The sequence below is a fragment of the Anser cygnoides genome, chromosome 8 (assembly GCF_040182565.1).
Source record: "Anser cygnoides isolate HZ-2024a breed goose chromosome 8, Taihu_goose_T2T_genome, whole genome shotgun sequence".
Taxonomy (NCBI): domain Eukaryota; kingdom Metazoa; phylum Chordata; class Aves; order Anseriformes; family Anatidae; genus Anser; species Anser cygnoides.
Window position 1 is genome coordinate 1,913,252 of NC_089880.1, and position 27,926 is coordinate 1,941,177.

Below are 27,926 nucleotides of genomic sequence, written 5' to 3' on the forward strand. Positions count from 1 at the left end.
GAAAAGGCCTTTTTGTAAGCCACACAGGCTTCAGTATAAATGATGCACCTGATGTTCAGGGGTCCCTGTAAACTCCTGGAACAGCCATTCTATCTTAGAGGAGGACATTCAAGTTCCTCCTGGGCTGAGCAGGGAATTCTGGTAGACTGTGTTTCAAATGCAGACACTTAGAACTGCTTGCTGTTCCCCCTCTAAACCCTTTCATGGTGATAGTCCTAAACATAGCATACTCCAGTCTTCAAGTGTTAAGTATTTAACTGAAATCAGTGGGAGCTGTACACATAAATAGGATGCTGGTGTTCTTTAATCACCAGAGCTCCTTGAATACCATCTCTGACCATCACCAGAAGTGGTTTAGCATTATAATGGCTAACATTCACAAACATGTTAAAGACACATATTAAATAAAAAAATCACTCTGGATGATCCTCAATACTTTATTAATTTAAAACATTGTTCCAATAAATATGTACTAATAAACATAAGACACTCCATAAAACCTAAATAAAGACATTTACAAACCTGGCAATAAAGTAAAAACAGCTTTTTTAACTGAGGTACATGCAGGGTCATTTAAGGCAAATTCAGTCAATTATACTTTTATCATGATTCCTGCCCACCTCAGGTGAGTTTCCCTTTAAAAACTAAAAAACAACAAAAAACCAAAATATACAAATGATGCTATTGAGTAGCTATTTTCCAGTTACTTGTAACAAGCCCAGAGTGCAGAGGCCAACAATTGCTCTGGACAGAAAGTCTGTGCCTCACCTACGCTCCTGCTCTCTTAGTCAAGATCTGTTGCTGGGTAGATTTCCAGTTATAAGGCATAACTCTGTGCTTTGGTTTTTCCAGTTGTCTTTCACAAACTTCCTTTTCCCCAGTGGATGTAGCAAGACGTAACCCCCATACCTCAAACACACACTCACACAGCCAGGCCTTGCTTAGGCACAGAGACAGCTTTGGGAGGAATAAAAAGGGCCTCCTCCTAACTGTCAGTGCAACTCCTGATTTACACCAGAATAACTAAGAGCAGGATCAGGCCCAAGCTAGTGCCTTAGCTTAAAAAACAACCAGATGTCAAACTGCACACTTCAGTTCAGATCCTCCAGGCTTTCCTGACAGGAAACCAAGAGTGAAGCTATTCAGCACTGAAACTCAATGAAGGCAAGCACTCCCTACGCCATTTACTGACTGCTCTGTGATTACCATGTAAACACTGTTATACCCATGTTTTCCTGCATGGTAATTCAAGCTATTGAAAATATCAGGGTTTTCATCTTGGCCATGGGAGAAATACTTTCCTGCTTACAGATATTTGGTAGCTTATCCGTCTTTGGAGAATCAGGCTTCATATCTAAAGGCTTATTTTCCTGTGTTATTTCAGAAAAAGAGAGGGGAAAAGAGAGAAACCTCAGCCTTTGATTTCCACTCTCAGTCATGCAGGTTGAGCTGCCAGTGCCATGTCCCTGTCCTCTTTCGTCTCCAAGCTCCTGGTCAGAAAGGTAATGCCAGGGTTTGTGCTGCAGACAAGGTTCAGGTCCAGTGGGGAATCCGAAGGAGTCTGTTCTCATAGTGTTGTAGGTGCTTTCCATTATTGCAGGGCTCATTTCAGGCCATGCTGTGTCTCCCGGTGTCTCCGTAAATCCACCTTTCTTTGGAAGCCTTTGCCACACAGATCACAGCCAAAGGGCTTGAAGCCTGTGTGCTTCCGACTGTGGGTGATGAGGTTGGAGCTCTGACTAAAGGCTTTTCCACACACCTGACACTTGTGAGGTTTCTCACCTGCAAGCAGAAGGCAGTAGAGAGTGTGTGAAAGAGACAACATGCTGCTTACACAGGGTCAGAGCAAACAGGAAATGCACTCTGGGCCTTAGAGCTAATCAAAGCGATTCCTGTGTGATTACCAAAAAAACTCATTCCTCCTTAAATCATGCAACTGTGAGCCCCAAAGCATTAGCTGGGGCTTTGGCACAACTGGCTTTGTGGCCTAGAAACATCAGGAATTCCTGGAAAGACCCCAGCTCACGATGACTACCTGGTATCAATTATTATAGCATCAACATGGATGCAAGTGGAATAGATGGAGGTTGTTAAGCCAAACCAATGAGCTGGGGCCTGTCCCCAAGGGAATACAAGGGCCATTGAGTAAACCCTGAGGGACAGGGTTCACCCAAAGATCTGCTCTTCTCTCTCTCTCTAGTTCCCAGCCTGAAATGCTAGCAGTCACCTTCAGCAAGCCCTGAAGTTCTCCTGCAGGCAAACAATGGTAATGAGAATAAATTCATCCTCTGAACTACTCCCACAGAGGGGTCTGTGGAACAACTCCGCTGGCCTCCAAGCGAGCAGGATCTCAGTGTGTTTTCGTAGTGTTTATTATCAAATAACGGATAAAAGGGAACCCCAACCACAAAACCAAGCCTGATTTTCAGAGTGACTTTGCACCTGCAGAGCTTACTAACTTCAGCAGGAGCAACTAGCACTCTTTGTACATTTGAAAATTAGATTCTTAGAAAAAAAAAAAATGTGTAAAATGTGCTGGAGGCTCAGTTCACAAGTGTATGTTGCATATGAAAGTGATTCCTGATTCTATTAAGGAGCTGGTTTTATATCAGCAATTTGAAAGCCCAGGGACAGTTTCTGATCTCAGAATAATAATACAAATAACATTTTTGGCCAATTCAAAATTTGGCTGAAATTCCACTTAATCAAGCCTCATTTGAAAAAGTTACTACGGAAATACTTTTTGCTTTTCTTCACAATCAGTTCACTTTCATCCAGCAGACACCTGGTAGAGAATCTTTTTAAGTAATAATTATTTTTCACTGCTTGTGATCTAGAAAAAAACACAAGCAGGCAGCACTATATATAATGCCATCTTTCTACATATTTGCCATTTTTATACTTCACCCTTGATACCTGCTGATATTCCACTCTCAGGAAACAGGATTTTGGTCATCTAAACTTTGGGTTAGGCCAGTACAGCTACTATTTTATGCCTACAAATGTTTCTGTATCTCACATATCACTCACTTCCCTCTACTTCAAGTGATCAGTGAGGGTCTGAAAGGCAAGATTTACTTTTAAAGAATTCTGATAAACCTACCTTCTCACTGAACAATACTTTTAAAACAATTGCCTTTGGTGATTCACCTGCACTTTATTCGTTTCCATGTTTATTACTAACAGTGAAACTTGAGAACTCTGCACCTCTCCTTGCATTCTGTATCGGACTGCAGCCATTTCTCAGAAAGTCCGGGTGGAAGTGCAGACAATCAATCTCTGAACAAATATTTAGTCTAAGAGTTGGATCCTGGGACTGCCAGTTTAGTGTTTGACCTAGAGGAGGAGACTCCTCTTGTTCCTATTATAAATTGGTAGATCCTGTAAAAAGGGATGCTGCAAATTCCCTTATCATTTTCCAGGGACCTCAGCTGTAAATCAAGGCCACATGAATATAATACTCTACAAATCATCTTACACAAAAGCACTTTGAATAAACATTGGTGCATCCTATTAAGGGAACACTGATTGGATTGCGAGGATTTTGGTTATTTTGCAGCTGCTGTTCATGAAACCACATTCAAATCACCCTCATTTGCACAAGTAGAACTCAGATAGTGTGAACCGCAGCAGGGCAGTGAGAAGCATGGGGAGGTGCACGTGCTGTCCCAGCTAAGGAGGAACAGGCTGCTGCAGAGAAACCTCTTCAGAGACCTGCACCTACAGCTGGGGCTGAACAGCAGCACCTGCAGGGCTTACCTGTGTGAATGAAGGTGTGTTTCTTCATATCAGATTTCTGGTGGAACCTCTTCCCACAATACTGGCAGGGATAGGGTCGTGTGTCTGAGTGAATGAGCAGGTGAGTGGACAGAGTAGAAGATCTCTTAAAACTCTTGCCACAGATCTTACAATCAAAGCTGCGTTCCTGCAGAAAGAGGAGCCCAAACATGCCCACGTTACACCATGCCAGAGAACCCACCAGTAACAAACTGGCCAGCAGCACATCAGTGTTGCCCCTCCTGCCTTAGCAAGCACTTCCACTTCTCCAGAGAACAGGACTGGCCTGAGGAGATGCTAAAACTGGCATGACAGCACCACACGGTAAAAAAGATTAAGTGTATCCTCTCCCAGTGCTCTGCACCACTTTTCACAAAAATTTAATTGAATAGCTCTTCCTGCTGTCAGGAATGGCCAGGTGGGAGCAGCCCCAGCTGGACAGAGTCCGCCAGCACATTTCAACGTGGGCCTGAGACATGATCGCTCTGCTGGGAAGACCAACAGCAGCAGATCTGTTCGAAGGCCACCTCTCCACTCTACACAGGAGAGTGGGTGCCAAGGTCTGCGTGGCTCTCCTGGGAAATCTCCATGGCAGGCTGATTTCTGCTGTAAGCATAACAACTAACTGCATATTTCTATTTCCATTATAATTCAAGTGAAAGGTACCTAGAGCACCTGGGGAAAAGAGCTTTCTGGCTTACTACTTTAACAAATCAAACTAAATGCATTAAGACTCCTGTCTTTCTCTCCTTTCCCTCACACATGCATTTCTATCACTTTCTTCCACCATCTCTTTCTCCCACCCTTTATCTCCCTCTTCCTGATATGCTTTCATACAGTCACCTTATTATATTTGGCTTTTTATTCACTCTCCCTGAAATGTTCTCCCCTCCATGGACTTAATATGCAGTGCTGCTCTTTTCAACATTATTTAATGGGTGATATTTCCCTTCATTGTGTGCTCTGCTGTTGCACACTCATGCAACTGTAAATAAGACAGTTAGCAAACAAACACTGCTGTAACTCTATCCTCCCAAACCCAATCTGAGGAAGGAAGATTTGCCAGGTTAAGTGAGTGGGTGAAGGGGAAATATGGCACAGTATCAGCAGGTGGAAAATGTTACAAATCCTCCTACCAAAATTAACTACCATATTCTTTTGGTGTGTGACTCAGAGGGTGTCGAGACGGGTGAAGTCTGTGCTCTATACCTGACTGGTCGCTCAGATGTTCCCTGCACAGACACAATGACTGCAAACAAAGGAAGATTCACTTATTTGGGGGACAGGGAGGAGAAAGAATGAGGAGAGCTGTGTCAAAAGAAAGCACGGTGACTTGCTTTAGCTGTTAAAAAAGTACACACCCTCATTACAGTTTACAGCTCAGAGAGTAAAAATTTATTATTTATTATCTTTTACTTCTGGATTGCCAAAAGAGACCTTTGCTTATTACACACATATGAAGTCAGGGGAATGGAAACAAAGTCTGTGTTCTTTAATTTGTTGATTTGTTCCTACTCTTCTTTTGCTCCCTAGCTGCCCACCCTTTACTCTGCCTGCCACCATACTCTTCACCCACAACTCTCCGCTGCAGCCCTACCACGCTTTCTTCCTCTCCTCAGCTTCAACGCCCACCTACTGGCCTGTGATTGCCTTCGTGCCCTGCCCAGTGCTGGCTGAAGCAAGCAGCTGGCCCTGGCCCTCCAACTTTCATCCTGGCTGCCCGCCCCGCTCTCACCTGTGAGTGCACGGCCTTGTGCTGCTCCAGGCTGACTGCATGGCCGAAGGTCTTGCCACACATGTCACAGGCAAAGGGCCTTGTGCCACTGTGTGAGCGGCGCACATGTACCTCAAGGCCATGCGGCGTGGAGAAGACCTGAAGGGGAGAGAGTGTACAGGGTCAGGCTAGCCAGGGAGAAGGGGCTGGAAAAGAGTCAAGCCGGAGTGGGAGAAAAAAGTCCCTACCTTGCTGCACTTGACACACTTGTAAGAGCCAGTGCTGATGAGCAATGGGCGGCACAAGAGGTCTGACTCCACTTTGATGCCGCCAGGCACCTTCTCCTGCTGCAGCCCAGGCTGCGCCTCAGCATAGAGTCCGGGTGCTGCTGCTGGAGGCCGCTCAAACAGCCCTGGGCCTGGGGAGCCGAAGTCACCGTAAAGTCCGAGGGAAGAGCTACATTCCGCACCATAGAGGGCAGGCTCGGAGCTGCGCTCACAGAAGAGCCCCAAGGCTGAGGTTCGCTCCAGTGTCGGGCAGGGCCTGTAGCTTTGCACGAGGTGCCTCAGCTCAGAGCCCCCCAGGCTGCTCCACGCATACGGTTTGAAGGGCACTGAGAAGGGGGGTGCTTCATCCAGGGATGGACACACAGATTGCTCCGAGGCTGTGGAAACACAAGGGCATGGGAATTAGTGCATTTCACAGTCCAGTCTCTGTTGTGGAGCAGAATTGGCTCAGCACCCAGGCTTGTGGCAGAGCCAGACCCCTGTACTGCACATTAGAGCTGGCCTTTCACCCCCCGTGGGAGGGCATTTTATATTGCTTCCAGTGCTAACTCCTCACCTGCTGCCCAAAGCCAAATTATTTAAAGCAACCACCAGTTTTGTCTGCCTCCATCTTTGGGTGCCCAGGTGCATAGACACTGATCTGACTGTTGAGATACTAAACAACTCGGTCTTCAACTTCCTTTGGTTTTATCTGCATCTCCTCAGAAAAGTGTATGTATTATATCCCAGGCTGAGCACCGCAGCTGACAGTCCAAATATGTAAGTTCTGATGTAGATCGCACCCACCCATGTTATAAAAATGACATTATAGAGGTATCAAAAGAAGCAAGCGTGCTAAGATTTACCTGTTCAACAGAACTAAAAATTGTTTCTTGTGCAATTTCATGTCCAAATCTAGTCTCTCAACTTCATGTAACAACTGCCTGCAACTGTACTAACTACAGCATAATCGAAACAAAGAACAGCTTCTTTCTGAGATGCTTGAATTTGATGTCTCACTTTTTCCAAAAAAAAGGAAAAAGAAAAAGAAATCTGAAATAAAATCATGGTTGTTTCAGATTCCTCTGAGTAAAGAAACTGAGTCCACCCAAAACACTGAGTTCATAAACACATTATGAAAATCACTGGTATAGACTGCATTAAAAATTGAAGAGACAAAGAGATTTTCCTATCAGCCATAATCAAAGCTATCTTCCACCAGGACAAGCTCAGATGGCTTCAGCTGGCTGTAACAGCCTCACCTTTGGCAACAACATCTGACCAAGACAGTAGGCACAAGATGAATCACACTTGGTGGGGGCTTTAGCAGAGACTGATGCAATGGCAGGAACACAGCCTCTGAGATCAGTGTCTTGACAGCACAAATGCTCAGGGTGCCTTGCGCAGAGGAAAGCACAGTTGGGCAGGGAACACGGGTACCAGACCCCAACTGTGTCTGCCAGAGATGGTGATTAACGCCCGAGGTGCTCTGCTTTCACTCTTCATCACAAGAGTCAGCAGCGCTGGGAGAGTCAAATGTTTCCACTGGACAAATGTGTTAGCGAAACAAGGAAAAGATGAACAAATTAACTGTTCAAGTGCTGATGCCTTCACAGAGATATTGGCATCCCAATTGGGCTACCAGAACAATTTCCCCTAAGCAAAAACGTGCACACTCACAATTGCTTGACTTTTGTCATTCCTGTCAGCTTGGCAGATCCCACGGCTTTAACAGCCTTCAGCAAATCAAGATAAGCCGGGGTGGGATAGGGAAGAGAGGCACGGTGTGTTAGCCTACCCATTTAGGTAGGCTGATGGTCACTGAGGGTTACAGAAGGGAGTGAAAATAAGGCAAAAATCGAGTTTTGATTGGCCTGTTTTCCTTCTTTTATATAGTTTCATATGTTAACGGCCTCAAGTTCTGCCATTGAAATTACTAGTCTTTCGGATGGAAAGATATGCACGCATACCAACTGGGACATTTGAACAGACAGATGAAATCAAATTAGCTGACATGGTGCTGAGCATGATTTTTCCTGTTCTGCACTGACTGCAAAGTTGTGGTCAGCATCACATCATCTATCTTTGTGTCTTTGCAACCAGTTTCAGTGTTGCCATCTCTCACGATTTTATCACAAGATTCAAAACTATCTTAAAGCCCCAGCTCTTGAAACTGCATGATTTCATCAGGCCCTCAGCTTTCCTTTTGTTTGCTTGTTCTTGTTGTAACTAATTTTTTCCCCTTGAAGTCAACTACTAGTACAGACTGTAAAGAAAAGCACGAAAACGTAGACCCTCAATATTTCAACACCAGAATCGAATATCCATAAGGTATTACTTACAATCTTGATCTCTATGCCAGTCTGTTGAGAGAGAGGGGAGGGAAGGCTGACCTGATTTTTGAGCCCTCGGAATTGGCAACACTGGACATGTAAACGTTGCACCGCAGATCAGTTTGCGTGCAATGTTCCTTCCATCACCTCACACGCTTTGGAGACCTCGCAAGCACAAGTGCAAGGGAGCCACTCACGCTACACTTCCCAAGGGCAAGCTTAAGCCACCCAAGCCCCACATCCAGCGTCAAACCCTGCTCTGCTACACTGCAAGGCAAAAGACATTGCTGTGTCTGCCTCTCCTCTGCTTCACAGCACTTAGCCCTCCACAGGGTGATCAGGGAGGGACTGACAGACTCTCCCTCCTCTTCCTAGCAATTCTGTGCAGCCACTGGGAGAAGAAACATCAATGTTCCTTTTTTGAAGGCAAGGCAAACTCAACCTGAAACGGCTGGGAACTGATTGATATACACAAAAAGAAAGATTCAAAGGTCCACCTCCACAGACCAAAAAATACCACAATGACAATGGAATGACAATGCTGTTATACCCAGTAAATGGTTCCCTCCAAGACTCTAACATCAATTGGCTCATCAGACAATACCAATATACTGCTGCACAGAGTTATCAGGCACTTTCTGCATATGCAAACGTGATTACAGACACACAGAGAAAGCGAGGTTAAATAATACAGTGATTTGCACTGATGGAGACGATGTATGTAGAATGCCAACAACACTGTAAAGGTACTGTGTTGTGCCTCTGTCTGCTCACTTGGATCAGCAGCACTGCACGCAAAGACAGACCTGAAATCAGGCTTTCACTGCACATCGAAGTGCAGCCTGCATCCATGTTCACTGCTGGGGTGAGGGGGTGACGGTACTGCTCACTGCACCTGCCCTAAGCGTGATTTAGAAACATCATTTCACATCTGACCTGCCTGTGGAAGCACAGAAACTGTGCCCCACCCAGGCAAACACAATCAAAAAAATCCAGAATCTCACCAGCACATCCTGCAGAAGCGACCTAGGCACAAATTCTAGCTTCGGACTGAATGTGACCAGGGCAGGGATTCGGGGGGAGCAGAGGGAGGAAGCCCGCCTATCTAATCCTGCTGCCGCTGCCTCAATCCTTAACATAACAGCACCTCTCCCAACATACTGAGGTTCCTTTAATGAAGGCTTTTCATGCCAGGACTGGGAGTCCTGTACCTTCCCTTGTCCCCTGTGAATGCGATCATACAGTCTGAGACTGAGCCTCTCCTCTGAAAAATCTTGATCTGGGGATGCATTTTGTAGAGGTACCTTTCCCAGGTAACTGGACGGGCGGCAGGGAGCTAATGAATCCCACAGCACAGGAAGAAATCATTGAGGAGGAGGCAAAGGCAGAGCAGCCCTGGGAAACAGCTGCTCCATTTTATGTCTGTCTTTTAGACATCTTGTGAGAACGGTCTGTTTCCTATCAAGGAATCATAATTATTTGGGGAATGAGGAGTGGGACCAATTTGTTAGAATAAAAATTACACATTGTTATGCTTTGTGAAGAAATATTAGCAAAAGACAGGCTGTTGCATTCCTGCTTTTGGTCCAGTTTGTCATTTGCACAAACTGAAACCATTCCGCGGCTGGCTGTAACAATACTGTACTCATGAACATTTTGAATGTCCCCTCAAAGGGCTTTAAAACTTTTAAACGGGGCAGGGGCTTTAAAACTGCAACTCCCCATCATTACAATCAGCCATCGATATGCAAGGACGCTATACAGATGAAGCAGGAAAATCAGTGGGGAAACAGGACAAAGTATTCGTTTGCTGGCATCTGCTGTCATTTTGTAAAGCTGAGACAGTTTTTCCTTTGCTAAGATAGAAATTGTTCTTTTTTCAGACATCAATTTTTAACCAAAGCAATAAAAATGTGGGGTTTATATATACATATTTTTGTTATAAAATGTCAACGTTTTATTTTTAAACGAGATAAGTATTCACGCCAGGTTGGGGACAGCATCTCCCACTGCTCCAACCACATCAAAGGCAGGATGAGGGAGCTAGAGACAAGCGCTGCAGCCATAAGTGTGAGTTTCCTGGATTTGGGGTGTTTAAATCTGACTGCCATTATTTTCATCTGGTTTTTACGAATGCGTTTTTATAGAGGAAAAAAAAAAGAGAGAAGAGAAAGAGAGAGAGGGAGAGATCCTTTTTATAGACAAGAGACAAGAAAAAAACTCAAAGAGAGTATGGGAAAACGTCTAGCAGGAATACAAAGCCAACACTGTTTACTACAGGTATACAAATAGCCACATACAAACATATACTGTCTTAAAAACTATTTATCCGCTAAGCACCAGGGTAGCAGGGCCCTGTAGAAAAATGCCGGGACTTTTCAAACATAACCGGCTTGCCTTTACCAATTAATCAGAAACAAACAACAACAAAAAGAAAACAACGCCCTGTGGTATCACGACTATCGTACAGCCTGACCGTAACCTGCGACTCCCTTAGCAGTGGGAGACGGGCTGGAAAAGCACCCCGAAAGAGAGAGGACACTAAAAGGAGCGGGAAAGGCAAATCTGTCCCTTCCACTCGTTTTCGACAGCGGCGCCCAGCCACCCGCGGCACTGCCCCACGGCACCGGCACGCAGCCGGCCCCACGCCGAGCGCTGGTCGCCCCGCTCCTACCTGGCGAGACGGAGGGCGAGGGCGGCCTCCAGAAGTCCTCGAATTCGGACACCCTGTCGCAGACACTGCCCTCGCAGCTGGGCACTGACTCGGAGGTGCCATCGGCAGCCTCGGTAAGGTGGGACTCCGGGGAGAAGCGGTGCTGGGACGGCTCCGGGTCGGGCAGGACCGTGCGGCACAGCCCAGTGCCCTCGGGGATCTTGCTGTCTGCGGGGAAGTGGAGGCGAGGGGCTGCTCAGCGCGGGGCAAACCGGCCGCCGCCTCCCTTCCCCGCCCTGAGCCCCTCCGCCTCCCGCGGCGGCCCCGCTGCCCCCGAGGCTCCCCGCCGGGCTCTGCAAAGCGAGACGCCCGCACCGGCCCCTGCGGGGGGCTGCGGCGGCCGGCAGCGGGGTGCCGCCGAGGGAGCCCCTACCTGCGCAGATCTGGGCCAGCACCGTCTCCAGCCGCAGGCTGTAGTCCTCGTCGGCGGAGCGGGGCTGGTGGTAGCTGTGCGCCTTCTTGCTCTTCACCAGGAAGGACCTCGGCATGGTGGGGTGCTGGCGCGGCCGCGCTCCGTCTCCGAGCGGCCGGGCACGGCGGCGGCGTCGAGCGTCACCCCCGAGCGTCCCGCGGGGCGGCGGCGGCGGGGAGGCGACCTGCGGGGAGGCGCCGAGCCCGCCGCTGAGGGCCGGGGGCGCCGCTCGCCTGGGGGCGGCGCGCAGGTGGCGGCGCGCAGGTGGCTGCGGCCGCCGCCCCCGCCCCCCCCGGCGAGGGGCCTCTCCCGAGCTTCAGCGGGAGCACCGGCGGCCGTCCCAGCGGCTAAAGCAGGAGCGGCGCCGGCCGCACGCCCTCCCCGGGCCGCCCCGTCCGTCCCCAGCAGCCCCCGAGGGGCCAAGCAGCGCGAGGCGGCCGCCGCAACCGGCAGGACCCGGGCCGGGAGGGTTGGTACAAAACCGCCGCCAACCCCGACGGCCGCGGCGCTCCCCGCCGTCGGAGGGACTGATTCAGCCCCCGGCGCCGAGCGCAATAACATGAAAACGAACAAAGCGGAATGGGACCCGAGGCCCGCGGCTGCCAGCGGCGCGACGCCTCGCAGCTGCGGGCACTCAGAGACGTGGCCGGGGGGCGAGGTGGGAAACGCCGGGGGGGGCCCCGCCGGGAGCCGGGGGGACGGGAGCGGGGCCGCCTCAGCCGGCTTCTGCGGGGCGAACCGAACCGGCCAGCGCTTCGGCCTTGGCAAAGAGCCGCGTTAGGTCGCGTCCGTCGGGCGCTTCCCGAGAACTCGCAGGTCTTTACTCAGCTCCTCGAGCTGCGAGAGAGCAAAGGGAAGGGGCCGGTCCCCCCCACCCCGGAGCTGCCCCCCACGAGGGAACCCGCGCCGGCCCCCGGCAGCCGACGGGGGCAGGGCTGGGAGGCACCGCCCCCGGGCACGGCGCCGGGCGAGCGGGTGGGAGCGGCGCTGCCCGGACCCACCTGCGCCGCCGTTCATCCTTGAGCGGGGCGGGGGGCGAGAGATCAAAGCGGCCCCGGCACGCCGCGCCCCCCCGGCACCAACGGCAGCCACCGGGGGGATCGGGGAGGGGCTCGGTGCGGCGGGGCCGCTCCGCCGCGTGCTGCCGCGCCGTCGCGGCTCTCCTCCCTCCGAGAGCTCAAGGCCGGGGCCCGTGGGAAGGCGAGGCCCGGGCCCACCTGCCCGACGGAGCCCGCCGCCCCCCTCCCGGCGGCCGTTGGCCTGAGGGCAGCGCGCGGGGCCCGCGCCCGCCAACGGCTGCCGCTGTGGGGGCGCGAGCCCGGAGCCTCCCCGAGCCGCTCAGGCGAGGCCGAGGGCCGGGGGCGAGCTGGGCAGAGGGGGCGCTGCCACCCGGCGAGGGAATCAGGAGCGCTTACCCATCTGGAGGGGCGACGGGAGCCGGGCTGCACAGGTGGGGGGTTGCGCCGCAGCCTGCTCGTTTGGGTGACTTTAAATTTAGCCTCCCTTTAAGGAGCGATGGTGCTTGAGTTGGGTTGGTTTTTGGTGTGTTGTTTTTTTTTTCTGTCTCTCTCAACTCCTTCAGAGCTCGGCCCCCTAAACCACAAATTCCACTTCCTGAGCGTTAGGAGCTTCTGAAAAAAAAAAAAAAGCTTAAAAAAAAAGCCAAAGCCTCACAAATCAGCACCGTTCCCCCTCCTCTCTCTCTCATTTTTCCTTAAATGAAAATGTCTTACCGTATTCCACCTCACAGGGCCCGCTGAAGTGACATCAAAGTGTCACTGGAATGGGGCGTTTCATTTCTCTCGGGGTTCTGCTCTAGAAATTACACACATCTATCTGAACTATTCTTGGATCCCCTTCGACTTCCGCAACGAGAACAAGTCACAGATTCAAAACACAGATTGACTCGGCGCAGGCACAGGCAGAGGGCAGGGGATGGAGGAGCCGGCCCCGGCCCCGACCCCGGCCCAGGCCCCGCCGAGCGGAGCCGAGCCTAGCCGGCTGCGGGCAGCATCGCCCCGCTCGGCCCCGCGGCTGGCGGCAGACGCCCCCCGCGCATAATCGGGGCTAAGGCAGGGCCTGGGCACCGGAGACCTCCCCTAGCCTAGAAATAACTTGTTGTGGAAAACTCTTTCGGGATAAATACGCCCAACAGCGCTGAAAATACCTAAAGCCCCAAGCCTGGAGGTTTGCTCATTTCCCCTCGGATTTAGGTAATGGTTAAATATGGAAGGGGTAGGCGAGGTCCCCCGGCCCCCCTCCTGCGGAGGCCGCTGTCGCCTGCCAGCCATCGAGGGCCGGCGGGGAGCGGCGCCAGGCGGGACGGCAGCGGGGGCGGCCGGGGGCTGCCGCGGGACCCCCCGGCTGGGCAGGGCGAGGGGAGCTCGCCCCGCTCCACCCCCAGCCGCCCCCCGCACGCCGTATTCCAGGCCCGGCGGGTTCCCGACGCCAGCATCTTTGTGCGGCAGCGGCTGCAGCTGGGCGGCCGCGGGGCCGTGCTCGGCAGGGTGCTGCAGCACGGCTCTGCAGCCAGCCGGCCTGGGGGACAGCGCCGCTTCACCTTCCGAAACGACTGAGCGACCCCAGAGGGACAAGGCAGAAGCAGCCGCTGGCCCCCGGAGCTCGCTGCCTTGGCGGAGCAGGTGCTTTCCTCCAGCAGACACCGAGAAATTAGTCACTTTGTGCCCGTGAGGGACACGGCACTAACCTAGCTTCCCAAAACCTAGCTGAGCAAGCAAACACCACCACGAAAAAAAAAAAAAAAAGAAAAAAAAAACCTCTCCAACCTTTCGAAGGTTGTGTGTGGTAGTGACACAGAGGAAGTCGAAGCACACGCCTGAGACGTCGCCCTTAACACCTTTATTAACGCCGGAAAGTTCCTGGTGCTGGGCACAGCACTTTTGCTTACAGCAGCTGTGCACAGCGGTCTCCTGGCTGCACTCTGGGCTGCTTACGCTAACTCTGAAAATCATTCACGCCGTCGGTTTTAAAAATAAATGATGGAATCAGTAGAAATAACTGGAACTACTCGACGTAGTTTCGTGTATGCGTAGCTGTGACTTTCTGTAAAGCCATCTCGTTAACCTCCACATCGGGACCGTGAGCGGATGGCCCTTCGCCTACCTTTTCGAGCAGCCCTTTGACTGCACCTTACGAAAGCAGCAGAAAGCATTCCTGTGCACTACTTCTTGCGCTCACAAACTGTTGTGGCCCCGGGACAAGAAAACGCGCACCCCTCCAGGGAGCCGTGACCAAGCTGTACACGCGGCTTACCCAGACGCGTGAAAACGGCTTCGTCCCGTAGCGTGCGGGGCCAAGCCTCGCCCGAACGCTCCCCGCCTGCCCGTCGAGGACGGGGAAAGCGGAGCGCGGCCACCGCCCGCCGGGCCGAGCCGAGCCCCGCGGGAGCCCTGTGCCGGCCTGGCTGCATCCCCGCCGGCTCTGGGCACGCACAAGGGCCGGCGCCGCCGGAGCGGTCTGCCACAGGCGCTGCGTGCACGTGCCCGCGGGCGGTGGCGCGAGGCGGGAAATGGGCGTCGCCTCCTCAGCCCTGAGGAGAGCCGTTGCGGGCGGGCAGGTGGCAGCCCGGCCCCGCTCCCAGGCTCCGTTTTCGCCTTCTCCGGGACGGTGGCGAAGGCTGCCGCTGGCTGCCAGGGACCCTCGGGTCTCTGCCGGCCGCCGCGCACCTCGCCAGCTGGGGCAGCGCCGTCTCCTCGCCTGCCCCCAGGGCTTTGCGGGCCCGGGCTCACGGTGCAGTGCGTGAGCTGTCCTCATCCCGCCATCTCCATTTTCTTTGCAGATCGCCCCTCACGCGATCGTGAGGCTGATGAGCAAGGGACAGAAAGGAAAGTGGTGCTGCGAGCCGGGCGGAGCGCCTGAGGGCGATCCCCGCTCCTGTGCCAGGAGGTCGCACCGCCCCCCCCCCGAGGAGCTCGCTGACTGAAGTATGACTGAAGCGCAGGGCAGAACGCACACACTGAGCAGGGGGAAAGAGAGCGAGCTTTTAGTCTGGGTTACGGTGCGACCTATTTGCCACAGGTCGGAAATCTTTACGAGGGTGTATGCAGTGTATGCAGTGGTCATCGCATGATACTGTTAGAGCTGTGTGAAAATACTAAATATTCCATATCCCAGTGTGAAAATGCCAAAAGCCAATGATCCTGAGTTGGCAGAGATGGAATTCATATGAAATACAAGTCATAGGAGTGGAGCTGGACTTAATAGAATTTCCCTAATGCTCCCCCCAAAAGGATAAAGGATGTGTAATATTCAAAGTTAACCATCAAAACTTGGCAAGATACAGTTAATGCTACATAAGTACATGGTTATTACCCCATTGTGACAAAAGAGAGGAAATCAATAAAAGGATAGGTTTAAATAATCAAATTAATAATAAATGAAAGGACGGGTTTAGTGTGGGATTATATTACAGCAGTGTTTAAGACTGAAGAGAGCTACTTGATGTAATTTACTGCACTGTTCACAGCAGCTGCCTGACATCACCACTCGAGCTAAGAAGGCATAAGGAAGCAAAGGTGATGGGATGCAGATGAGATCTTCATGGTCAGAAGTGATGAGACTGTAGAGAGAGGAAGGAGTTGAAGAGCTGGATTTGACAGGTTAGCTGCTTGGTATGTTGGGGAGAAGAAGCATTTTTTTATCTGTAGAAGTCAGTCAGAAGTTTTAGGTTGGATATTAGGAAGAACTTCTTTACTGAAAGGGTTGTTAAGCATTGGAATGGGCTGCCCAGGGAAGTGGTTGAGTCACCATCCCTAGAGGTCTTTAAGAGACGTTTAGATGTTGAACTTAGTGATATGGTTTAGTGGAGGACTTGTTAGTGTTAGGTCAGAGGTTGGACTCGGTGATCTTGGAGGTCTCTTCCAACCTAGATGATTCTGTGATTCTGTGAAGTCAGGATTGGGAATAAGCAGCAGTGGAGAGAGTGATTCTATGGGGAGCTCATGAGTAACATCCATACTTTAACATGATAAAACCTGAGATCACAGACCACTTCAACTAGGAGAAGCTGCTAGAAGTTGTAGCACTGAACATTTTCTTGGGAAGTGTCTTAATTTTTATAATAACTTTTGGTAATATTTAATTATTTTTAATATATTTCCTGCTTATTGTCTTGTGTTTCATTGTTGTTGTTGTTTGTTTTGTTTCTCCCCCAAGTGGCAGTTCATAACTTTATGTTTCTCCTTGAGGCATAAAAATGTGCTGTAAATATGTGAGACTTTAATCAGTGATTTTGATAGTAGTTTTTCAGATCACTGGGGAAACCAAAGTAACTTCATCTGCTGCTCTCAGAGCAGATTAGAAAAATAATGAACACTGCGAGCACAAACTGGAGACAGAAAGTGATAGTAAGCTGGGGTGTTGTTGAAGACTGGGATGAAAAGAAGTATTCCAGCTTTGGGAAGGAGTAGACCCAGAACTTACCTCTGCTATTACATACAAAGGAGAAATATTTTGTGATGAGGGTGGTCAGACACTGATAGGTTGCTCAGAGCTGTGGATGCCCCATCACTGGAGGTGTTCAAGGCCAGGTTGGTTGCGGCGTTGAGCAACGTGATCTAGTGAAAGATGGCCGGGGGTTGGGCTAGCTGATCTTTAGAAGCCCCTTCCAACCTACCCCATTCTATGATTATGACCAGAAGCAAGTTGAATCAGTGGATTACAGAGTGTAGACTATGCAAAATGGTCTCAGGAATTTTATTTCTAGTAGAGGGACACCAGAAATTTCAGTCACTTTATGCAGCAGTATACATACAACTCTAAGTGTATGCCACATTGCATTTGTAGCTCATAATTTTGAAATGAGGTATTCATTCTTGGAAAGAGAAGGTGTTACACTTGTATTTTGGATCTAGCATATGTATGGTTGTATCTGAGTCAATCAGTGACCATGTATGTTTAGTCATATGTACATTACCATGTTTGCTCCACTCTAAGAAGCTGAAACTTCTCGCTATTTAGAATTTATGTTGAAAGGCAATTTGTGGTGTGCTTTTCATTCCACCATTTAGAGTCTCTCGTTCTAAAGACTACTGTATGAATTTATTTAATTGATTTTTCTTGTCTTGAACTAGTTTGTGAAAATAAACCCGAACCTCAGAGCCTTATATTGATGTAAGCAATATATATATTATTGATTATATCATCTTATATTGATGTAATTATACTGATAAGAGTATTTCAGAGAACAAAATAAAACGTAATTAAATCTAGAAATCCAATAGTTAACACACAGCTTTTTCCTTCCCTCTCAACACACACAGATTCGGTAGCTGATGTGTAATTAAACTTAACACTGTAATTTCTACTTAGATTGTACTAACCACTATTTTATAGCTTGAATTCTTTTTCTTTCTTTCTTAGTCTTTGGGACTAGCCTAATGACTCTCCTAGGAAATTTGCATTTTCTTGCATCAAAATGTGTAACACTTTGCTCCTCTGCAAGTAAAGGAATTAGCAGCACATCCATTCCAAAATGTGAATATTTTTATGCTCACATATCTTTAGGTCACTCTAGCTTAAAATACAATTTTTGTATGAGCATTGTTTCACTCAAAGTCAATAGCATGGTGTCTGATATAGAACAGCGATTACATAAAAACAACAACAGAACAACGCCAAAACGGAGAAACATGCAATTCCTTCTGTGCTGCTATTCCACAAAAGGGCTGAGTAGTGATTAAGTACAGTATTACATGATTTACAAAGTGATTTTCTTAAATTTATGCTAACATCTCTTTTTTTTAATAGCTGATATGAATTTATTTCAGTGAAAATTATATAGGAATCCACATTCACGGTTGAAAATTGAATTTAGTGGGAAATAATACTTTGTTAATATGTACAGAGATGATGCCTGCATTTTGTCAAAAGCATGGAATCACGGAATATCCTGAGGTGGAAGGGACCCACAAGGATCATCAAGTCCAACTCCTGGCTCCCCACGGGACCACCCAAAAATCAGACCTTATATCTAAGAGCGTTGTCCAAATGCTTCTTCAACTCTATCAGGCTCGGTGCCATGACCACTGCCCTGGGGAGCCTGTCCCAGTGCCCAACCACCATCTGGGTGAAGAACCTTTCCGTAACCCCCAGCCTGACCCTCCCCTGTCCCAGCTCCATGCCATTCCCTTGGGTCCTGTTGCTGTCCCCAGAGAGCAGAGCTCAGCGCCTGCCCCTCCGCTCCCCTCGTGAGGAAGCTGCAGGCCGCCATGAGGCCTCCCCTCAGCCTGCTCTGCTCTGGGCTGAACAAACCAAGAGACCTCAGCCACTCCTCTTATGTCTTCCTCTAGACCCTTCTCTGTCTTTGTAGGCCTTCTTTAGAGGTTCCCTAATAGTTTTATGTCCTTCTTATACTGCGGCACTCAAAAGTGCACGCAGTACTCGAGGTGAGGCCATACCAGTGCAGAGCTGAGGATGGTCACTTCCATTGACCAGCTAGCAATGCTGTGGCCAACATGAACAAATTAGTTGAGCCTTTTATGTATGTAATACATGCTTCTTGCCCTCACAGATATACTTGCTCCCAACTACTCATGTTTTTACTTTTTAACAAATATTATAAAGTCCTAATTTTTTATTATTACAGTAAGCAAAATAAAAGGGATCCATGACTATCACATAATTCATCAAATGAACATGCCTAAAGTAAGAAGAGGTCTAATAATGAATGCTATCCTAAAATGTGAATTCCCTTAGACTGGAGGAGTAAAAAACCTGTAAATACTGAAGCTTTTGTAGCTAATGAAGAAATTTGATTATGACACTGATGAAGCAGAACCATTTTTACTGCCAAACACAGAATAGAATGTACATGGAAACTGTGGATGGCACAGAATCCTCTTTTCTTGCCTTACCTAAATGCCTTCTCAACTGCAGCACTTATATATTCCATAATTCTAAGTTTTCGTATTTACATGGTGTTTATTTGTCTTTTTACTTTTCACATTCAGATTGAGCTCTTGCACCCTGCATGTAGCAAACCAGCAAATATAAGAGATGTGCAAAGCTTCTTTAGAAGATCATGCAAGCAAGGTCATGGTAATGTAGCATAATATGCCTTCTTTATCAATCTACTAATAAATACATTATCTGTGCTGCTAATTATTTGCCATTATTCAGGTACATATTCAAATTGTAATACACACAGGCAAAGACATTAGCGTCATTTTTGGCAGAGTATCAGAGGAAAAGTACGATGAGCCTGAACAACCTCTGTGGGGTTGCTGTCTGAGGATATTGTGTCTGAGTCTTCTGAAGCTGTAGCACATCAACCATTCACTCTCATCTCTAGAACAGATGCAACTAGCTGGATAAAGCCTTTTGCTTTTCTCTTGGTATTTATATTTATGCTATTATTCAGTATCTGTTTTAATATTATTAGCATACATAGAAATACAGAAGTTCACGAAATAACCCTTGCCAACTAATCTCATTTACTATCACTTGAACAGTAAGGCAGTTACTACAAAATCATAACACTCCACTGTTCAAACAGACAGGATTTTTATGGCACTCCAACTGAATTTTATTTCTGTCACTTAATATATACAACATTACCTCTAAGAGAAGCTTGCAGCTGGTATTGATGACAGGCAACAAGACATTTGTCACCTATTCTCTTGAGCAACAATTGCCCAGGTGCAAAATAAGTTACCAGATGCTCATTGGAAGGGGAAAACAAAAACAAAAGAAAGTGTTACTTACTAGAAAACAAAACAAAACAGCATGGCTTGTCTCTGCACGCCTGGAATTTCTAACAGTGATCAGAACCAAAGTCAAACTAACCCTCCTCAGAGATGACAATTTCCATAGGTTATACTGGGAACAATGTAGTCAGTGGTAAGATGGAGTACCATCTGCAGAAATATTAGAGCAAGTCAGGAGCTACAGAAGTAGGTAAACTTAGGATGTCTTCCACCTGCTTTTAGATTTATATTGCATCATACCTAGACAGATTTTGCAGTTGAGTGGCCCAGAAGGTGCTTTTCCCATTTAGCCTTCCCTATCATTCTTTGAAATTTTTTCTCCTCACTTTTACTGTTTTTCTAAGGACTCATTCAGAAGGTGTTCAAACATGTTCAGCAGTATGCTTCTACAGTTCCATGATTTTAAACAACTACACTGCTTCTCACAAGTTACAAAACACATGCTAGCAGTACCAACTTGTGGCTTATTTTTGAATAAAATAATCGCAAACATTGCTAGAATACAAGTCTTAAGGATTGTTAGTTATGTATGATGGCAATAACCACTCTTAAGGATATTCTTGACTAGAAGGTGCCTCAGAGGATAAGAGTTCATATGACCATATTAGAAGATGAAGTTGTTCTGTTCAAGAACTGAGGGCCATGTTACTTGACCTCAGTTTGAATGAGAGGGTGAAAGCAGAACGCTCCGCACTTACTGCTTTGATGAACTACAACTATTTTGGTGACAGAACCTATCTCAGTACCTAGGTAGCTCTGCCATATAAGACTGCAGTAAACAACTTACATATTTTTACTGCATTGATCATAAGTTCATTAGAACTGTTAAGAGTGAGACACGAGTAATTTTTCACCTTATATGAAGTACCACTCTAATCCAGACCCCAAGAGAAACTACATGGTAACTCAGGACTGTAGGTTAGAAGCAACTAAACAGTAAATGCTACAACCATGTTAAATCATGAAAAATTTATTTTCATTACATATATATGAAGGTAAAAGATTTCAGTCAATAGTGTTTTGAACAAGCATTTCAGACATGAACCTGTTAGTGTAGCTAGGCTGAAACTAAATGTAAAGTTAGTGTTTTGCTTTTATTTAGTAATTCATTTCTAGTGTGTATATACAGAATTCATTTTCCAGGTAGAGTACCAGAGACAGTCATATTGCAACATTTACATTCCTCGTATAAAATGGTATAATACACATTTTCAGCTTGGTGCAGATATATAAATATGTACAAAATAAACATTATTGTAGTTAATATATTCAGACCAGGTATTATTTAGCAACATCAAAAGCAGATGCACATAAATTTAAGTGAAAATGGTGAAAAACACCTTTATGACATTAGTGACCAGTATTTGCACATATGAAGTAGTACAGATAAAGGCTCCTCTTTCAAGCCTTCTGTGGGCATTCAGTAACTTGAGTAAAACAAAAGTAATCGAGAAGCATAATTATATATATGCCATGATCAGATGGTTTATTAGGGTCCATCTTGATCACAAATGGATAACAATGTAAAACATACACATTTGTTCAGAGCATAAAATATTGCACAAGAGCAAATTCTTCTGAGGAAAATAATCCCCTGCTTGTGAACAGCAAGAAGGGTTCTTATGCATTAAAGAAATTATGTATTTGTAGTTTCTAAAACAAGGAACATTCAGTAATACTGTCAGAACTGTCATCCATTAACTTCCTTCCAGCTTCTTATGGCAATGGTATATCATTAGCAAGATTTGGCAAAGAGAAGGCAGATAGACAGTACGTGTGTATATTTATCACAGTCCAGACCAGATTCAATAATTACCTAAACCAACTGCTGGATACTTTCAGTTACCTGACAATCTAATCCTTAAACAAATAGAAATAGGAAAGTCTTCAAATGCTAGTCACAGTGATAATCACACAGTAGTAGAGTAAGATTCCATTCTCCTCTGCTTGGAAATTATCTTGTCTGAATTCCCAGTCTGGAGGGCACTTTCCTCAGCATCACTGTCACTGCTGTCTACAACTGTGTGATCCAAAGCCATCTGACCAGTCCTCCTGTGTAGATGAAAGTTCACCCCACTCTCCTGTATGGAGTTAGTTATAAAATCTTCATCAGAAGAATGAAATGATTCATCATCTCCTGTGAAATGGTTGACAATGTGAATCCCATCAAAAGTGGGTTGGTCTGAGAAGTCTCTCTGGCCTTTCAGGCATTTGATCTGTTTAAAAAAAAAAAGTGGAATTCAGCAATTAAACAGAGCTAAAGAGTCTGGCAGTAAAAACCAAAACAGAACCATCCAACAACATTTTCAAGAAGCATCTCCTCATTGAAACCTTACTTAAATTAACGGCTAGAAGTAGCATATTTGGTGATAACTTCTAAAAGAGAACAAAAGCAACTTCTCATTTCTGGCTGTCTAATCAGAGACCTTAATAGAATGTCTTTGACAGTACTGGTAGTTTTCAAAAGTTCTCCTCTTGCCCCCAGACTATTTCAGTTTTAAGGCTTAATAATCAAGGTATGTAGAATCACAGATGACAGATTCCTCCAGGCTATTTACTGCATCTTTAATATCCCCACGATGATGACTTACGCTTGCTTTTCTAGAGTGGATAATTCGTTTTCACAGCACTTTTGGCCTTCACATCTCACACCTTTAAAGCTTCATTCTTTCCCTTATCACCAGACTTCCCTTATCACCTGACTTCTCACTTGAGAAAAGCCCTCTCACAACCCTAAGCAGAAAGATCCCAAGGAAATATTGCTAGTTTCATACAGCCATAGAAAAAACTTAATTTTAACTACACTGCAACATCGTGTCTTTTCATTATCTAGTTCAGAACTGGGGAGATTTCAGATCAAGACTACAAGACAAACTTCTCTTCATACAGCATAAATAAATCCTAATTTCATTTTTTTCAATTTTAGGAGAACAAACAAGAAAAAATATTCTCAGTCCGCAGACAGATATGATAATATTAATTCAAAATGCACTTTGAAGTTAAGTTATTTAACCATATATTCAAGATATTCAAAAGTAAAACTTAAAGCTCTAAAGACTGGCAAGTCCTCCTCTTAATTTAAATCAAAATAAACACTGCTTACTGAAGACATTCCTGAGATTTTCTTTAGAATTTCACTTCTGCTAGCTTTTAGTAACAATCATCTCAGGGTCAGTCTGACAATTCAAGACTATTAAGATAAAAAAAATAAGGATGCAGAAGAATATTAAAAAGCATTACAGAAACTTCCTAACATCACAAAGTTTAAGGAGGAAGATAAATCAAGTGCTATTTTGTAAGCAACTTCTCATAGTAACAGAGTCTTGGAAAACAGAAAAAGTCTGAAGAGCTATTTATAACACAAATCTATCTGATGTTTTGGAAATTTGAAGTGATGTTCACTTTGACAAGTAAAAAGTGCTTGTAGGCTCTTGCTATTTACATCAGTAGAAGATTTTACCTGTCCATTTGGAGAAGAAGAAATCTCTATACTTATCATGGGTTTGTACAAAAGACGAGAGTAAAAAAGGGTTTGGAAAAAAAGATCACAAGAGTCACAACAAGCTAAAAAGCCATCAAGTCAGATGTTACCAGCGTGTAAAAGCTCCATGTATCTAATCACTTTTAATGCATGTAAAAATATCCCTGTTGGGAACATAGGTACATGTGGCAGACCTAAACCTTGGTTATAACTACACATACTAGTGTTAGTATTTGCATTTTATTTTCAGGTGCATAGGCTGCAGTTGTTTAATGAGGAACTTGCTTGTGTAAAGACGAGCAAAACAAGTTCCACACTTGCACAACATAATTCATGATTAAGTGAAATCTGGTCATGTCATGTATTAGATATTGGACAGTAATATATATCTGGAACAAGATTCGTACTAATTCATATACCTGGATACAGAAAGCCTGATACAGAGATTCTTGCATGATTTAGAAATATTGTCCCTAAAAATATCCTGCAATATGATCAGATTAGTTGCCACATAACATTTCCAAAACAGCTATCAGTTTTAGTCACCAAGAAAATAAACCCCAGAATAACAAAACAAAACCCAGCAATTCCTCTCCACTCTTACCACAAAAAAAAAAACCTACAAATTTCACATTAGAGTAAGAGATAAACACTTTTGTATCTGCACACTTCAGCTGTGGGCTCATCTGAACTATAAAGCTGATATTCAGTATTAGTTGTTTTAAACATTCATAAAGCCAAGCCAACAGCCTCAACTGTTCTTGAAGTCCTGAGGACTTCAACATGTGGTACCTTTAGATGAACACACTTAGGTAACGTGACAGAATCACGGCTTTGTGGTTTTAAGCAGTAGCCTTTCCAGACACCAAATATGTGCCTATGGAAAAGGCGGGGGGGGGGGGGGGTGGCTGGCAGATCATAATAGACACTGCCTTTGTGAAATCCTAAAGTAAGTCTGAGATAACAGTGTGATGTTATATTTATTATTATTATTTTTTTTTTTACCTTAATGAAAGGATACACAGTCTGTTAGCTTCCAGAAACACTTCTTTTGGCCTGCAGCTTTATGCTTGCCTGCCTTCTTTTCCAACTACTCCTCACATCCAAGAGGAACCAGACTGCTAGGAAGAAACATGAATGTATTGTAGAGAACGTGTGACAAGTGTGTGCTTGGTGATACAGTCCCACAACTTCTGTCTGCTTGAAAAATGACTTGCACAGAGAAATACAGAAACACTGTAGCATAGAATTTGTTTGTATTATAGGGATTGACTGGCTGGCTACCAACTCTGAAGATGACGTGGGAGTCCTGACACACAGTAAGCTAAACATGAATCCCCAGCATCCCCGAGCAGCAAGGAAGGCTAATCTCATACTAGGCTGTACTGCAAGGGCATAGCCAGTACATCACGGGAAATGATTCTTCTTTACCTGGCACTCAGACTACATCTGGCCTATTTTGCTCATTACGTCACTCCTTCCTCAGTATAAGATACTGAGGAGTAGATTCAGTGGAAGGGCATCAGGACAGTTAAAAGACAGGACCTCATGCCCTACGATGACAGAGGTGTGCTCCTTACTTGAAATGCATGTTGTGAGAAAAGACATTGATCATAACACAGAACAGAAGGTTGTTTGAATATGAAGGAAAAATAATTGTTACAAGGCAATTAAGAATTAAAACAGGTTGCCCAAAGAGACTGGTTTTCAACAGCCAAGTGAAAAAAAAAGCCTTGAGCAGCTTGCTTTGAAATTGTCAACCCTGTTTTGAGCAGGTGGTTGAAGCAGAGACCCAGCAGGGTCCCCTCCAACCTGGAAAGATTCTAGTTCAGTGATGTATGAAAAGCATAGACAGTGGGATGCGCATTACTTTTCTCATGGCAGCCATTCTGAGTTTGAGAAATTAAAAAAGCAACACCTGAAAAAAAAACTTGTTAAAATGTAAGCGCAGTCATTCATATCCAAATGTCTTTGAACACTGAAGTGACTGAATTGTCAAATAAAATTAATATTCTGCTGAATCTAGGTTTTGTGATCATTAATGTACTGACATTTCATCTTGAAAATACTTTCCCCCCAATTGAAGATAGTGATTTACATCTTAAATTCTTTTAAATATGAATGTTGATAGAAAAAATGAGATTTTGGAAACAACTAATCTTCAAGAAATTAAAAGCACCAAACAGATGAGTATAGGAAGAACTTGGCACTATTTACAACTTTGAGAAATTTGAGTTGAAAATACTTCAAGGGCACCTCTAATATTTGTTTAGGCACATTTCTGAAGGAGACCCATTATCAGTAGTGTGTGTTGCAGCAGAAAAGCTTGGGAAGGTTTCTGAAAACATTTGGAATAACTTGCAAACAGTATGTACTCCTTTGTAATTAGTACTCCTTTGTAATTAGATACCAGTGGCTGACACCAGTAAAATGCTCTAACAGATGTTCAGTAAAATGAAGAGTTTCATACTAATGCCACTTTGCAGTGTAGAAGTGAGGTTCTGCACTTCTAATAAGAAAGTAGTATTCTGCCCCCCAAGACAGGACCTTTAGCATCCTTTTTCAGTCAGGGCAGCAATCCAATCAGCCCAGTATTCTGTCTCCCATAGCAAGAATAGGACTGCACGTTGTTTTGCTTTTAAGGACAAACATGAGCATGACCAATTTTTGCATCCATTCCCTTCATATTCTCAATCTCCCACTTCGGAACTGTCATAGCAGGTACAAGAATACATCTGCCTAGCTGTTTTGGCATTCACTTATAGACCAGTTATCCTTGAATGATGAGTTGGCTTTTATGAGTTGGCTTTTATTTTTTTGGTGGTGGTGGTTTGTTTGTTTGTCGTGTTTTTTTCCTAGTTTGTCTACCTCAACAGTTTCCTGTGGCAGTAAGTTCCAGGCATTCCTTTGTTTTAAGCTGATCTCCTACTTTTTTTTCAGGGATTGTTCCCAAGTTCTAGTAATGCAGGAGCTAGTGGTAAAAAGCAATTCTTCAGTCACAATTCTGAAACCTTGAAGATAATGCTTCCCTCAACCTTATCTTTAAAACTGGTGAGTTGCAGTCTTCTTAGCCTCTCCTCACAAAGCAGCAGCACTCAAGACCATTGATCATTTTAGTTGCCCTTTAACTTCCCTCCAGACCTTCTTTAACTTCTCTACATCCATCTTAAAGTGGAAACTAGCCCTGCACCAAAGTTCTGTGATGGCAGTAAGGTGGCCTTTTTTTCTTTTTTTTTAAATACACTCTTCTTGTCACCCAACAACGTTATGTTGGTTTTGGCTGCCACTGCGCACTGATGTCAGAGGACTCCGTGATAACCCCAAAATATCTTTCCTGAATCACAGCTACTGTTTATTGTTCAGTAGGCATGGCTTAGATTTTGCAGTTGATGAATTACCTTATTTTTTTTTTTCACCTACTTTTGAGAGACTCCTTGAGATCCTTACCATCAGCATGTTGCTTGAACATAATGTAGGAAATAAAGCATCATGCCAAGATGTTGTCATTCAGGTAGTAAAGCATCATACATAATGGGACATCTAACTAAGGATTCGGGGGCAGGGGAAAACAAACAAAAACACAAACCAACCTAGTTTTACTCTCTATCTTTATCATTCCACCTGAAGAAAAAGAACAGCCTTTTTCTTGCAGCCATGATGAATAGAATATGGACTTACACCCCAGGTACACACCAGGATCTGTCACTTCTGTAAAAAGAGCCAATACTAGTTAATCCTTTCAGTCTTAGGTCTGGCTCTGCTTCTTATGAAGGGAACTAGACCTCTCTGACCCTGAGAAGTAACACTCAAATGAACTTTGTTTTTTTCTATTGCTTCAGTTTTGCAAGAATCTCCAATCTCATCAGGTCTGTAAAACTAGGTCTTGTAAACCCACATGTTTTGCTTTAATTTGCACATCCAGGTCATACTGTCTAGGTGGCTGTGGCTTTAACCCAGTTTTCACTGTATTTCACTATAACATTCACATGGTCTTTGGGATGTTACAAAGGGTTAATGACACTGACCAAAACATTTCATCATTATCCTTTCACAAAAGCCATCTGAACCAAGAACAAAATCATAATGACTAAACAACCAACTTCTTGCATTTATGTACCTTCTTGTGCTTAAAGGATTCAGCATGTCCTGCTGGTCAACATATGAAGAGACTTACACATACTCATGAATAATGGTGTACTTTCAGAAATTCAGAGGAGCAGGAAAAAAAGGCTGGAAGAGTATTAACAATCAGATCCTTCACCGTCCATGAACTTTCTTACCTGTTGCTGACTGCCTCATCAAGCCAGGCATAAGGGAGAGACAGCAAAGAAACATTTAGAATTTTTAGTACATTTCATAAGTTCTTACAAGTTAAATGGAGGGTGCTAGTCAGTTGCAAGCAAGTTAAGTTTCTAAGCCCCTTTGTTTTTTAAATATAAAATGTAACTCAAGCTTTTAAGAGCGTCTTTTTGTTATGAAGAGTTCAACTTAAGCTCTGTGAAAC

At 45.6% G+C, this 27,926-nt stretch overlaps 2 protein-coding genes and 1 long non-coding RNA gene across 15 annotated transcripts in view; 1 reads left to right on the forward strand and 2 right to left on the reverse strand.

Moving 5' to 3' along the window:
- Positions 1-417: 417 nt before the first annotated feature.
- On the reverse strand, positions 418-13,060 carry GFI1 (growth factor independent 1 transcriptional repressor). Of its 2 annotated transcripts, none has more exons than XM_048067088.2 (7): positions 12,631-13,060; positions 11,177-11,399; positions 10,765-10,971; positions 5,740-6,155; positions 5,513-5,650; positions 3,760-3,925; positions 418-1,782 (listed from the first exon to the last, which is right to left on the reverse strand). In XM_048067088.2, the coding sequence occupies exons 2-7, from the start codon at positions 11,289-11,291 to the stop codon at positions 1,604-1,606; spliced, it is 1,221 nt and encodes a 406-aa protein (XP_047923045.1). In that variant the 5' UTR covers positions 11,292-11,399; positions 12,631-13,060; the 3' UTR covers positions 418-1,603. The 2 variants fall into 2 exon arrangements, with proteins under 2 accessions (XP_047923045.1, XP_047923044.1); XM_048067087.2 differs by lacking the exon at positions 12,631-13,060 and adding an exon at positions 12,217-12,355.
- LOC136791384 (uncharacterized) lies at positions 12,511-27,694 on the forward strand. Of its 3 annotated transcripts, XR_010833281.1 has the most exons (5): positions 12,529-12,665; positions 19,186-19,273; positions 24,688-24,741; positions 26,363-26,473; positions 27,556-27,694. It is a non-coding gene; the product is annotated as an uncharacterized lncRNA (long non-coding RNA). The 3 variants fall into 3 exon arrangements; XR_010833280.1 differs by lacking the exon at positions 27,556-27,694 and having other exon boundaries at positions 26,363-26,545; XR_010833279.1 differs by lacking the exons at positions 26,363-26,473; positions 27,556-27,694 and having other exon boundaries at positions 12,511-12,665; positions 24,688-24,825.
- The window catches only part of EVI5 (ecotropic viral integration site 5), a 77,115-nt gene continuing 70,084 nt past the window's right edge, over positions 20,896-27,926 (reverse strand). For 9 of the 10 annotated variants that reach the window (XM_067001591.1, XM_067001588.1, XM_067001587.1 and 6 more), the window contains one exon: positions 20,896-22,157. In XM_067001591.1, coding sequence (XP_066857692.1) covers positions 21,852-22,157 — 306 coding nt within the window. In that variant the 3' untranslated portion in view covers positions 20,896-21,851. The remainder of the gene's footprint in view (positions 22,158-27,926) is intronic. The other variant, XM_048067061.2, reaches the window with a different exon arrangement.